The 14,341-nt window shown below is 46.3% G+C and overlaps 1 protein-coding gene across 15 annotated transcripts in view; it reads right to left on the bottom strand.

Moving 5' to 3' along the window:
• The window catches only part of ZNF462 (zinc finger protein 462), a 140,580-nt gene that overhangs the window by 25,314 nt on the left and 100,925 nt on the right, over positions 1-14,341 (bottom strand). For 14 of the 15 annotated variants that reach the window (XR_006710474.1, XR_006710475.1, XM_045470060.1 and 11 more), the window contains 2 exons: positions 9,173-9,440; positions 7,113-7,249 (listed from right to left, as the gene is read on the bottom strand). Coding sequence is in view for 13 of the 15 variants with exons in the window: in XM_045470060.1 (XP_045326016.1) it covers positions 7,113-7,249; positions 9,173-9,440 (405 nt within the window). In the remaining 2 variants the exon portion in view is untranslated. Of the gene's footprint in view, positions 1-7,112; positions 7,250-9,172; positions 9,441-9,512; positions 9,609-14,341 lie in introns of those variants that run through there. The other variant, XM_045470070.1, reaches the window with a different exon arrangement.

Here is a 14,341-nt window from a genome sequence, read left to right as displayed (position 1 = left end):
TTCAGGGTTTCTCGGTAGTAGCACTACTGACATTTTGAGGCCAAGTAAGTCTTTACTGTGGGGGCTGGACTATGCATTGTAAAATAGTTATCAGCATCCCTGGCCTCTACCTACCATATGCCAGCACGCCCCCACTTCCCCGGCAGTGACGATCAAAAATGCCTCCAGACAAACGCACCCTGAGGAGGCAAGATGGACTCCGGTCAAGCACCGCTGCTCTTACACAAAGTGTTGAGCATCACCTCCAGCTGCTCTGGGTTAAGACACGCGTGGACAAAAACCATGAGGAAGCTGGTGCTCACGGCAAGAGACAGGGGTACAGGCTGAACCCCTGGGACCAGCTCCCACGCCTCAGGAGCTCATGGGAAGTGCGGATACAAACTTTTCTGGCACCTTCCTTGAGAATGCATCCCCCTGCTCTGCTCTTCCTGTATTTTGTCATTTCTACTACGTCCACCCTCCGCCTCTGGCTCTGGTTCCGTTGAGCTCAGTGGAGCTGGACAACGGCTGGTATAATGTTCAACGTAACGAAGCCTCAAACACCTTGGAGACAGCCACGCAGTCAGCCCCCAGGCTTCACCTCTGCCTGTAAATAATCGCTTCTTTCAGACCTGTTTTTTAATGGGTCTCCCTTTCCATTCCTCTACCACCTTGGTCAGTTTTCTTGGCCATTTCCAATTTCACTATGTGTGTCTAAGTGAATTTTACACAAAGTCGTGAGCACCCAAAATACTCTGGAGTTTAAATAATAACTCACGTAAATGACTGTGGCAATTTACCAAGAGCCCACTAGGTTTCAAGTACCGTCAGGCACTCTACCCTCACTGTTGCTTTTTCTCTTCGTAACACTCTGCCAAGACAGTTTTATTATCTTTAGTTTATTGATGTGGAAACTGAGGACTGGTCTGGTGAACTACTTCCTCAGCGTCACTCTTCTAGCCCAGAACCAAGTTGTGACCTGGAAACACAGGTCTCCTGCCTGACCTTGGCCAGTGCCCTCCTCCTGGAACATCCGATCTGCACGTGGTGTTATTTATGAGGCTTTTCCCCCTAATCGTTTAAGAATACAAAAGCTACACGCATCTCTAAGGCAACCCTCTCTATCTGAACTTCTTTCGAATATCTACTGAATTAGATAATAGGAAACTTTCTGCTCACTTACCCTGAAACGTAAGACTTCCCAGTTCCAAACTAAGACATTCCCAACATCCCAAGTCTCTTATTTACATGGACTTTTACTAAGACATTAATTTTTTTTTTTCACTTTCTAAAAACATGGCTAACATGACCAAGATAAAACACAAGACAGACGGACTTTGAAAGGCAGGCGAATCACCGGCCTTTTTCTGAATGAGGTTATTCATTATTGAGGCAAGTCAAGGACATAAAGTTAGAGACTGGAATGTTTCCAGGTATGGATGGAGCCCTGTCTTGGCTACAGAAGCTGAGTGCTAAGGGCTTTTTTTTCCCCCCTATGGGGGCAGCGACAACTGTGGGCCTTTCTTGACTTTACACCTCTCAAAATTACCTTGAGTAAAAAAACCAAGGCTTGAATCACACTCATTGTGACTCAGCTTCCAGAGCTGGCTGCAAAAATATTATGACTTCACCAGTTTGACTACAAGATAGATTCTGTCTCTCATCTCTTCCTACTCAAAAGTCGCTTGGGGCTGCAGCTGGACATAAAACCCAAGAGGCTGGACCCCAGAGTACGCCACACGGAAGCCTGCGGGAACTAAGGTGCAAAAGAGCCTAGAAATGTGTGCCATCAAGCTCCCGTGGTGCTCAGTGGAAAAATCGGCAGATTTGCAACTACAAGGAGGGCGGAGGGTCATTTCTGTTCAAAACAGAGAGAAACCACATCACTGTGGAGTCCAGAATCACCAAGTAAAAATTCTTCCTGAAAGGCAGACCACAACACACATGGGTTTCCTCCCCACAACCTGCCAAGTGTAAAGGAAGCATGGAGAGATTTGGAAGTCATTCACTCCAACAAACCCGTATGCAAATGATCGTGCTAAAGGGCGGAGACCCACTTTGGGCCAAAACCAAAGCCCCACCCATTACTCTCAGCCAAACAAGAGATAAAAGCCCAGTACTAGAAAGCCATTAAAAACATAACAAGAGTTTCTAAAAAAACAATCATTCCAAAACAGAACCCTAAACGGACACACATAAACAGAAGGACAACGGTTCCTGGTAAGTTATTAAATGTGACGTTAGCTGGGCTACCACTGTGAAGCTAGAGAAAGCTGGGAACTGCACCTCCAATTCCAACAGGCAAAGGTATTTGATGGGGATGGAATGTGTACTTTCACAAATAAAATGAAAGATTGGCAAACTCACTGTATTCTGTTTTTCAAGAAAAACGACAGACATCAGATAAATTAGGGGAGATTAGTTCTGTTCCAAAAAGACACCCACCTGTAGGATTCAGTGTTAAATTCAGTGTTTGCCTCAGTACTGGGGTTACAGGCTGGGACACAGAAGCTTTAAGCTAATACGCCAACAGGAGACCAGCCCCAGTGATTACACAGTTCCATAATTATAAATAAACTTCTCGGGGAAAACTGTGTTTCATCCCTATAATTCAGTCTGTACCCAATTTTCCGGGTGCACTTAGGTATGCAAGGTGCAGGCAGGCAAAGCTATGCATAAAGGGTCATGCTTCCCGTGGTGGGAAACTGAGAAACTCTGTGGAAATGTACCCATGAAACTATCTCTTCCCTTGTTCATTGTCTCTCTTCCCATTAAAGTTCAAGTTCCTTTGGTGCACAGACCTTGACTGACTCTTCAGGGCAGTATCTCTAGAGCGTAAAAGAATGCTAGCATATAGTCAATGTTCAATAAATATTTGTTGCCTTGAATGAAAACCCACCCAAAAGTCCTACCACCAACCTTTTCCTTCAAACAAAAATCTCAGGGCTTACTTGTTCCCTTTCTAAACTGGTCCAATCATGGCCAATCTCACCAAATTAGCCTCACCCAAGTTCCCCAAAGAAATGGGTCTACCAATGCTTTGTTTCAATCTTTGCTAAATTGGTACTCCCATCTGTCTACTGAGTGAAGTTTAAACTCCTACACTGGCATCCGAGCCCTACTTAATTTGGCCAGAACACACGTCAGCTTTGCCCCCTGTTCCCTTCAGCCCCTCTCAGAACACTCTTAATGCCACTCTGTCAACACATCTTGTTTCCACCTACCTGAGCAGTTGAAATTTTTCTTCCTCCTCCCCCATGTAGTAGGTAAAAGAGTGCCCCTCAGAAATGTGTGTGCACCTAGAACCTCAGAAAGTGACCTTAGCGGGATAGGTCTCTGCAGATGTAACTAGTCAGGAGGAGGTCATAGTGGATTGGGGTGGGCCCTGAGCTCAAGGAGTAGTGTTCTTGTAAGAAGAGGAAACACACTCAGGGAAGGTCGGGGCAGACAGATGCAGAGAAAGGAATGATGCAGCTACAAGACAAGGATGTTGGGAGCCACTGGAAGCCAGGCAGAGCCAAGGAAGGATTCTTGTTTAGAGCCTTCACTGGGAGCACAGCCCTGCTGTCTGTCAACTTGAGATCAGACTTCTGGGCCCCAGAGCAGCAAGAGAGTACACTGGTGTTTTAAGCCACCCAGGAAACCAACATACCCCACCTTCAGTCTTCTCTGCCTGCTGAAATGTCATCAGGGCTCAGTTTGAAAACCACCCTCCACCACGTTTCACTGCCCCGAACACAAATACGCCTGCCGCAGTGAATCTCCTAGATACCCATCCCTCGCTAGCACATGCTTCATTTCCTTGAGGAGGGCGGGTACCCGCCCTCCTACACCTCATCTTGCCCACGAACCCAGCACAGTGTGGCAGGTAATGAATGCTTGCTGAATGCATGGATAAACAGTACGCTCTTTTTGGCCACAGCCAACATAAACCCATGATCGCTGCCCATTCAGATTTCCCACGAGTGAAATGGATTCTCCTCCCTTTCCTCCCTATTTAAATATATCATTATGTCTAGGCATAAAAAGCTAAGGAAACTCTATTCTTGCAAGGAGGATCTCAGTCCAGGGCCAGTTCAGAAGCTGTTTTTCTTGCCTTTCGTCCCAAGTATTTTAATTAACCAAGGCCTCAGAAAGCTCTCTTACTGCAGGCCCTAGAGGCCAAAGATGTTTACTCCTCTGCAGAGCCAGGAGGGCACAGGTGCAGAAGGAACCACATCTTGTTACTTTGAGATCGGCCGCACCCTGAACTTGCAAGGCAGACGCCCAGCCCCGTCTCTTGACTTGTCAAGACCAGCATCCCACTGAGATGCCATTGTGAGTTGAGACGGGACCCTGAAGTCAGGCCAGGACACAGATGGCAGCCATGGCTGTCCTGAGGCACCTGCCACCTGTGGTTCAGTGGTCCTCATCTCCGACCTCCAGCCCCACAGGGAACTCCATCCTCAGACCCAGCTGCCACCGCCACTAGAATGCTCAACGGGTGACACCGACCAACCTCCCCAGGATGAGACAGTGACCTGCTGGTTACAGGCATGGGCTGTGGGGCAGACAAGCCTGGGTTCAGAACCCAGGTGGGTCACTTATTAGTCATTTGGATCTTGAGTCGCTCTCCGCCTCTCTGAACCTTTTCCCCTTGTTATCAGGGATAGCAGTAATGCCCACCACAGAGGGTTTTGTGAGAATTCCATCAAATAACATACTGAAATCACTCGGCGCGGCACTAGGTACTAGTGAACACTCAGTAATAGTGACTCTTGTGGTTATTGATGTCGTCACTATCACTACCAATCCCCAGATACTCCTTTATTCCAGACTGTGCGCTTTCTGATCCTGAGAAGAACGGTATTTATATATGTAGATGGCTCTTTTGTTGTAAGTCACCTCTACAAATAAACAGAAGAGACTGTATGTAACCAGTGACGGGCAGTATGATGGATGGGTCACGGGATCGGAGGACTGGAGCTGACTCACAGCTGCACGGTTACCACTTGAGTGACTCCAGCTCAACTGCCTGGCCCTCATGGTCCCTGAGGGACTTACCACTGTATTTGTGGTGGGGATGATACACCCTAGATCGTACGTGGTCCCCTTCAGGGGACCCCACTGGAGAAATTCCTTCCGGATTCAGTGTCGAGGATTCCTGGAAATCTCCCGAACAAAATTTCAAAAGTCTAACAGGCACTTAAAGTCCATTTGCTTCTCTGCCGCAGGAGGCTGGAACCTCAGAGCCAAATAAATCCACAGCCCACCGTTGACAGGTGCACAGCACCTCAGGGCATACGCTGGACACCAAGGTCTTGGGGAACCTCTTCCTACTTCCGGGGGACTTTCCAGTTGCTTCTTATTTTGCACTTCTGCCCCGATCTCCCCATTTGTTTTAATCCCACAGTGCTGCACAAACACCTTTAAGATACCTTAAATTCTTTGCGAGGTGACCGCAAATAACTAGAGCAAATCAAAGAAAAAGCGGTTTGTTTCAGTTTCCTGTTTCACACATGTGGAGCGGGAACACAAGTGATAGCACTAGCCCTCACGATGCCGTTGGATAGGAGTGACTTAGCATCAAGTGGAGCGTTCCCAGCGTTAGCATTTACGCCCTCTGCCCCTTACCCGCTTTCTAGAATTCTCGGCTCAGGGAAGGAAAACCCTTGAGCTCTCTAAACAGTGAAGCTATGACTCCGCCAGGCAGCAAGATGGGAACCCAGAAGGAATCAGCCACAGAAGTGAGGCCTCCCCATTTCTGTTTGCTCAGCAGCAACACTACTCACGGCCTCTCCCCGCACTGGGAGGGGGCACAGAGCCACCACGACACATGGGCCGGGGGACCAGAAGTCAGGTGACCCAGGTGCAACACCGGGTGGGACCACTCTGGCCAAGAATTCCCGCCTAATGTTCCTATGCTGTTTCTCCCCGCTTGCAGGCGGATGTCCCGGCCGGCAGTGACCTCACGTCTCGTTAGGGTGGCCTTCCGCGGGGCGCGCAGCAGAGATGGGCGAAGTGTCACAAAATGCAGTGGCCCAAGCCCGCGGCTCTGGGGAAATGTGGGCAACTTTGAAAATGCTCAGAAAACATGCAGCATTTCAGGGTGAGTGACATCTCAGCAGGATGGCAGAAGACACTCACTGCTTTTGAGGCACCTGTGGCAAAGAGTGAAAAGCTTCTTGAAAGGTGAAAGGCGAAGGAAGGCAGACAAGACAGAAGAGGAAGACGAGGAGGGAGGGAAGGAACGAAGGACAGATGGAAAGATCAGTGGATGATGGAAACAGCAAGAGATCAGTGGTATTCCGGTAATCTTTCTCCATCCACCTCTGGCTTGAATCTTTTTAGGACAAAGTAGTTTTTACATAAACATATTTTTCCTTCCAATGCGGAGGAAGCCTGTTGTTTAACAGTGTTTTAATTGGCCAAGAGTAAACTCAACTGCAAGAAAAACCAAAGAGGACTTGAAAGAAATATCCCTGTTTATCAACAGGAACCAACATTTACGGAACACCCGGTATGCCTCCGCTAGGGAACACACTAGACCTTTTGCACGTTATTTCGTAGGCTTGACTGTCCTCTCTTTTTATAGACGAGACAGCGGGTGAATACAAGAGGCTTTAAAACCAGAATTTAAATCTGAAGCCTATGGTATTTCTAAGACATATCAGGCCACTTTTATTTTTAAGAGTTTTCTCTCTCCATCCATTTCAAGGGAAACTCTGCATTCTGCTTTTCAGAAATCATCATTTTGGTCTCCCTCCAGGGAATTGCTTACAACCATATAGCAGCTCTTCACATTTTATAAATGAGTCCTCACCCGCCCATTCTGTTTCTCATTCACTCCTTCCTCAGCAAGGTTGTGAGGGCAGAGGAATGACAAGGTGAAAATCCCTGACGCTGAGAAGCCCCAGAGAAGCATGCATGGCAGAGCCCTGCACCTTTGCCTCCCTCCACGGGGAGGAAATCCTCGCAGCAGGAAGGAGTTTTTACCGTTGGCCGTCACTGTGGCGGTCCCTGTGATTTCCTGCCTGGAGAGAAGGTGAGGAACAGGGGACCAAGGAAAAGGTGCCAAGGCCACCTTGAGACGGCGTCCCTGTAATCCACCCTCACCCCTGTACCCCAAGAAAACCGCCATTTAGGAAGGTTACCTCGGTGCAGCACGATGTGGTCGATCATGTTGCGTTTGTATTTGGTGTGATAGAGGCAGAGAGGACAGCGGAGATCTTTGGGGCCCTCCTCAGGAACCGCCGAATGCCCGGCTTCCACGTGCATAGTAAAAGCAGATCTGGGAGAGAGGTGTGGAGGACAGGCAATGAGTGTGATAGGGGATCATGTCACCCACACATCCCCTGCTGGCTATCTTCCTACGGGGCCTCTGGGTGTGACACCCCAGCTTGAGGGGCCAAAGTCGTAGTCGTCAATCATGTTGCTGACCACAGGCTCCTTGGTCACTCCTCAGACAACTGAACATTGTCGTGCAGTGGTAACTTCTTTTTGAAAGTTTTGCCACTTGGCTGGGTTCACAGCTTAGTTTGAAAAGCAATGGATTTCCCCATACACTTTAGTCTTCAAGATTAAAAGTTGCCTATTAAAAATATAAAACCAAAATCCCTATGAGAACATATTTCTCATCACACTCAGAAGGAGAGGGACTAGAATCAGGCTAATTGACTGGCTGCCCATGTGACTCTTCACAGGTAAGGGTGGGGAGGGCAAGCTGGCTGGGACATCATGGCGGCAGACGATCAGGTAAACCAAATACGGCTGTTGTAACAGCCTGAAGGGGGAAGGAAGGCTTATCGTTGCCTTCCCCTCCATCCTTTTAACAACTGCTGCATTTACAAAGCCTTAAATGTCTCGTAAAAATGGACGAAACCAAGAGTTTAATGGGCAAGGTCCCCTTCTTATTAATGCAAGTACTTCTCTCCAGGGAGACACATACACCTGTCAGGGGGCCCTTGTCATCTGGGTCTTTAGCCTTTTCCCATTTCTAAGGTCACATGCATATTTATCTGAAAAACAACTGAACCAAATTAATAGCCAGAGATAGAACACGTTTTCCAAAAAATCCCCCAACTAAGATGTTGGTGGAAAAGAGACTTGTTCTTCCAATTCATGTTTTTCTTTGGCCACGAAGCCCACTTTCGCCTGCCTTGTTGTCTGGGGTCTATATTGAGTACTAGAGTGGCCAAAGGCTCTGGTCTTAATTGCAACAGGAAGAGACAGTAACAGCCTCTATCTGTAACATAGCACCTACTATTATATTATTAGAATAGCTCTCCATGATACTGTAACACTTATTAGTGTTTCCTTTGTGCCAGCACTATTCTGAGCGCTTTGGATAGAATGTTCATTTATTCCTCACATGAGTCTTATAAGTTAGGTAGTATTATTATCTTTTTTTCACAGGTAAGGAACGGGAGGAACAGAGAACCTTAGGCACTTGTCCGAAGTCACACAGCCAGTCGGTGGCAAAGCTGGGATTCAAACCCAGGCAGTCAGGCTCCAAGGTAACCACTCGTAACCACTAACCTCAACAGTGTTGCACAGGATGAGATTAAATCACAAGAGTCTAGATTATACCCTTGGACACACTCCATTCTTTGAGTTCGCCAATTCTGTTATACACAGGAGCAAAGGGGACTTTGGATTATCTTTTTCCAGATTGGAACCATCTCCCTAAAATTGGCTCAGTTCTAGTCTTCACAGTGCTGGAGTCTTGATTCTCTGGCTGTCTTTCAACAATATGATCTTAAGAAATACGAATCTTCTATAAGGGGAGCAGGGAAATCACAATTGCTGGGTTCTCTCTTGACTTTCACTTTGCTTTCAAAAACATATACATATTTTTTTCAAAGACAAATTTAAAAAAGGGAGGATAGTCCTCCGAGGGAAAAACACTCATTGCTTCATGCACTGGGCCAGAGAAATCCCTTACCGCAAACTCACACTTCCTGGGTGACCACTGGCTCTAATTTTTAAATCCGTTTGTTCTGATAGAGCTCTTCATCCCAAACCCCTTTCACAAACCCCAAAGCAGTCCTCTGGAAGTAGCCTCCTTTTGTGAAGATTGGACCTAATGCCTGTTATCATCCCACGGGCAGGGCCTCCCCTGAGCTCCAAGTAGGAGAGTGTAGGTAAGAGTGTGGTGAGGGGCGGAACAGGTGCAGCCACCTTGTGTTTCGGGGCTGTTCTTCATGTCACTTACTTAAAGCCTGTGTAAAAGGAGCAGTCTTTGCACTTGAAGAGCTTCTTCCCGCCGTGCTTGTCCCTGTAATGGCGTCTGATGCTCTGGATGTAGCCAGAGGAGAATTCACAGAATTCGCAGTGAAGAACAGCTTCGGTTTTCTGCTCAGCACCCCCGGCGGCCCCAGAAAGAGGCACGGGGCTAACACGGCTGTTGTTCCTTGCCAGGGCAGCGGACTGGTAGTGGTTCAACTGCTGCTGAACATCTGGAGGTTCTGAGTAGGAGGAGTCTGTGGACAGACGGGGAAAACGAGACCGGACACAGAGAACACAGTAGAGGTTTGACACTTGAAAGCCCCGACATTAGTCTGGAGTTGTTTTTTTTTTTGTTTTTTTTTTGTTTAAAGATGAGGACTATGATCCGTCTTTCATCTTCATTTACATCCTACAACACAGATCTGGGGAAAGGCAGGTAGGAAGAAAGCATCACTTCTTTTAATTGCACTTTGAGGGCTCACAGCATTTAAAAATAAAACTCTGAGGTTAAAGGTTTCAAAGTGAAGGAAGAAAATAAATTGTTTTTAAAAAGGAAATCGCAGCGTGGCAACAGGCTGCCAAAGTATACCTGTCCTTGCAGGGGAGAGGAATAAATGCAAGAAGGTACACAGGCATCCACACGAGAAAGGAAAGTAGTTGATGCAATATCTCCTCCTCTGGAGCCCAGAATTATTCAAGGGGGGAAAAAAAAGGTCTTTAACAGAAATGCTCGAGCACATGGTGCTCACAAATATAAAAATGTTTTATGCCTTCACAGTCAAATGATTTAAAATTTAAAATATAAAGATCTAATAGTGTTCTCCTGGAATGGATGTTTAAAGCTTAGTCAGCATTAAGATGGAGATTTATTCATAAATCCCATTAAAATGAAACTCCAAATAAGTTTCCCTAAAAGGTATTTTAAAGTTTGCAATTCGGAGGAAAATGTCGGGAAATGACAGGCATAAATCTTAGCCCTGAGAAGCTTCAATGGCATGTGGTGGAGAAATCTGATCTAGATGGGAGGTGGGAAAATCTCCGTTTCTTAAAAAAGATAGAGAGAGAGAGAGAGTAAAAGAAAGGTCTTGAACCTTTTCCCAACACGCTGCTTTGAGTGTTGGGGCTACGCATTCAACACCATTGTCCCGCAGAACCTACGGCTGCCTATGACTGGCACAAATGAAGTCCATGAATACGACACAGATGAATTTCGGTGTAAGTTTCCTTGAAAAGACAACAAAGGGCTCTTTTTTTTAAGGCTTTCAAAAAGCGGGGGGCGGGGGGGGGGGAAGGGGATAGAAACTGTACCAGCCTCCTCCTGATTTGATGGACACTTAATTTTCCAAAGCCCGATTCCCCGAGGCAGGACGTGGAGGAATTCTGTAAAACCCGTATTGGATGAAACCAGAGTCCATCCATCCCGTAGGCCTCTTGGAGAAGAAAAACAAAAACAGAGCAGCCTCCCTTATTGTGAGGCCACCTCCTGTCTTCAAAATCCTCAAATACCTTCCCTTCTTGCTCTCCTCTCCCCCCTCCTCAATTTGTATTCCTCAAGTTTGAGAAAAACCCCTTTGGAAATTGTAAACAAACCTGCCACACACACAAAAATAAAACAAAAGGAAACTTGAACAATACCTCCGAGCCTCCTTGGGTTCATTACCAGGTGTAAAGTGAAGACAAAGGAAGAAAGGAATGACACAAGTGAATTCATTTTACCCAAGTCTTTTATCTCTGGTTTCTTTATTCCTCAGCCCTAGCTGATGAACCCACTCAGGATCACAATACCGCAATTGTCAACTTCTCATTCTTTCTTTCAATAGCAGGTTTGTTTACCATTTCATGGATTGTTCGAGATGTTTTCTATTTAAGCTCTCAAGACTAGTTTCTGCTTAAAATACATGCACAGTGAAGCACGAGACACATTCCGCCTCTCCTGTGAACACAGGCTTGAGCTTCAGGTTGGGCATTGCCCAGCCACCATCCCGACAAGCCCATCCTTCCTCTTGTTTGCTCTTTGCTCTGCGGGATTGGAATTCCGCGCCCAGCAAGGCCAAAGCCAGGTCCACGGCCCGTGAGCCGTCTGCCACCCGCAAATCTACCCAGAGACCAGAAACAAACACCCCAAGGAACAGTCCGTTTCTCAAAAAGCGGCCACCAGCAACAAGACACAGCACCCAGCTCAGCAAGTCCTGCCGGTCAGCTGCTAGTCACATCAGACAGACAGACAGACCCCTGACAACGTCAATCCCTTTACAGCAGAAGTCGTAAAGAAGTAAGTTTTTCCCAAGCAGATAACAGGCCACGTAAATTCATCTCCCCCTGCTTTCCACCCAGCCCAACTTAACACCTACGCTAATCTCTTAGGGAGACTCCGTCCAACGGAAGGGAGTTTCCTTTGATTTAACACATTTTTCTTGTCTCTAGGGTCTACTGCATTTTATTCCATCCATCCCAAAAAGCAAATTCTAAATTTTGACTTCAGCATATATATGTTATATGAAACTTGAAGAAATAGAAATGCAAGAAGTCGTAGGAAAAGCATTCCAAGAAAGGGAGGCTCATCGCCCTTCCGTCTTAAATGGCAAAAGGAACAGCCTCATGTATCATGCTATGAATTCCTTTTTGCCTGGCTAAAATCAGATGGACAGGTGGTTCATTTACAAAGACAGGCAAAACCTCACCGCCTATGGTGCATCTGTAGTAAAGCCTAGGTTACAACATTTTGGGTCTCCTTAGAGCTTTACTTTCCTGTCTGGTGCCAAGATATACTATGTCTCTCATTCTCTCTCACTTGGGAGTTGGTGAATAATGTACAATTTTAGCACTTTGGGCACTAAAGTGACAAAGACGCGAGCGTGTATGATTTCACCCATCTTAAAAAAGCCCACTTGCTAACTACCTAAAATTCCAGCTTGTTCACAAGGCAGAGCCTGAAGCGCAGGAACAGGGTCGTTCTGTGCCCAGGTTAGAAAGGCAAACAGATTGTTAGTACTGAAGGGCACATCACCAAGGTTAAAAATCATCATTAAGACCGTTTTCTTCATTCCAAGCTTATGGAAAGTGAAACCACTCTGTGCTTCAGACAGCCAGGCTTGCGGTCACTGGGAAATACGGCAGCAGAAGCACAGGAGTGTAAATCCAGTGGGAAACTAAACCAGGCTACGTCTTTGTCACCTGGATGACCAGGAATACTTATGATGGAACCAACAGCAGAGACGATGCTGGTCCCTATGTTCCTGACCCAACCCGGAGATATGCAGTCTCTCAATTTAATTCTCTGACCTGTGACTCTATTTATGTGCAAAGTTTTAGAAATTACGTCATAGTGTACAGCTGTAGGTGTAAAATAAATCTAAGTCACATTAGCTATCCATTTTGTAAACTATCCATGGAAAGAATTCTATTTTGTAAAATCAGGATCAAACTAGACTTTTAGCGTGGATGGTCATGGAGCTTACAGACACGGGTTTGGAATTTATTGAACAGCCAGCAATTAATTCTCACAACGATGGTGTGCAGTGTGAGTTCTCATCCCAATTTCACCGATGAGGTAGTCAACACAGCTGGTTATACAGCCAGTAAGAGGCAGAGGTTGGATTTGGACAAAGATTCGTCTGACTCTAAAATCTGAGTCTTGCCCATCAGGCGTCTGTATCTAATGGTGACCTCAGGTCCCACGATGCACGTCAGAAGAACGAGAAAGAACATCAGAGTGTTCCATCAACGCTAAATATGTAGCAGAGAGGAGAGAGAAAAGGTGACAGAAAAATTGAAATACTTGGGAAAATAATTTCAGAACAGATAGAAATGAAAACAGGATAGAAAATAACAGTAAACTGGATGTGAAAGGAAACACTAAAATAAGCATTTCAGAGGACATGGGGGGAAAAAATAAAGCAAGATTCGTCGAAAAGAAAAAGAATCTCCAAACCTTCAAGACGTTTTATAGAAACAAAACACTGCAATCACACAGGAGGCAATTCTACAAGCAGGTGGCACAGGAGAGCACTGCAAATACCCAGATGGGAAACCAGCCAGCCCAAATGTCATGCTTTCATTAGATGCTTGATAAACTGCCCCCAAATAATAATGCTCTGAAATTCCTCAGGTGGGATGTGCCTGGAAAAAGAAATGTACATGGATGGGAGACGGGTACTTTCCGGGGCTTCTGGGACAGGATTTCAAACCAGGGAGGGGGTGGGGTTCCAGATGAAACCTCTCGCCCCTCTCACGTAGCCATGTTCTTGGAGAAACGGAAGATTTCTTCTTGCCATACTCCAGCTCCCACAATGCCAGCCAAACCCAGGTGACTATCAGTTCGAGAGGTTTTTTTGTTTTTTGTTTTTTCTTGTTTTTTCTCCAGAAATTAGCCAGCACAGAAACGATCACAAAAAATGTAATTTTATAAGGGCAGATGACAAACGAGTCAACTCTAGGAGTGGAATGAAGCTTTCTTGAATATTCTCATGCTCCCCACATTTGGTCAGCACCCTGTCAGTGCCAGGCTGTGTGCTGGCTCTAGGGACTCAAAGCCAAGGAAGACACAAGGGGCCCCTTTCCAGAGCTCAGGTGTAGCGGGGGAGGGAGTAGAGCTGTTGTGACAACACAGGTCTTCTCCACGTCTTGCAAGCTCACTCCATTGACTGAAGGAACAAAAGAGGCAAGGAGAACAAATGCACAGTAATGGGAGAATTTAACTATTCCAAGATTAAGGGAGACACAAGGAAGAGTAAGAATCAATTGGGCAGTAAATTGTAGGAGCTGCGGAGGACAGCCCCCTTATGCACTGAGCGATCCAAAAAGGAAGCTGTACAGGACGATCAATTCTCAATTTTCTGCAGCTCCACAGAGAGGAAGTGAGTGAAGGTGAAAAAGTCGCAGAAGAATCTTGGTGCCAGCAATGACATTTAATTACATTTGAGCTAGATTTTCATGCAGACTTTGGGAGGCAGGCTCTTTGGTCAGTGCAAACCGAGTACCAGGAGAAAATAAAAGACAAAGGATTTTAGAGAAGCAAACTGTAGAGGGGGTCAGGGGGGCAAGTGATTAAATTATATCCATTTGTCCGCAAATATATACTGTACACCAAAATCAACAGGAGACTCCGTTCTGGGGCAGTAGGACTGGGTTCCTGCCCTCAAGCGGCTCCCGGATA

Source organism: Leopardus geoffroyi, chromosome D4 (genome assembly GCF_018350155.1).
Source record: "Leopardus geoffroyi isolate Oge1 chromosome D4, O.geoffroyi_Oge1_pat1.0, whole genome shotgun sequence".
Classification (NCBI taxonomy): Eukaryota; Metazoa; Chordata; class Mammalia; order Carnivora; family Felidae; genus Leopardus; species Leopardus geoffroyi.
The sequence above is the reverse complement of the archived record's forward strand: the minus strand, read 5'-3'. Positions and strand labels throughout refer to the sequence as shown.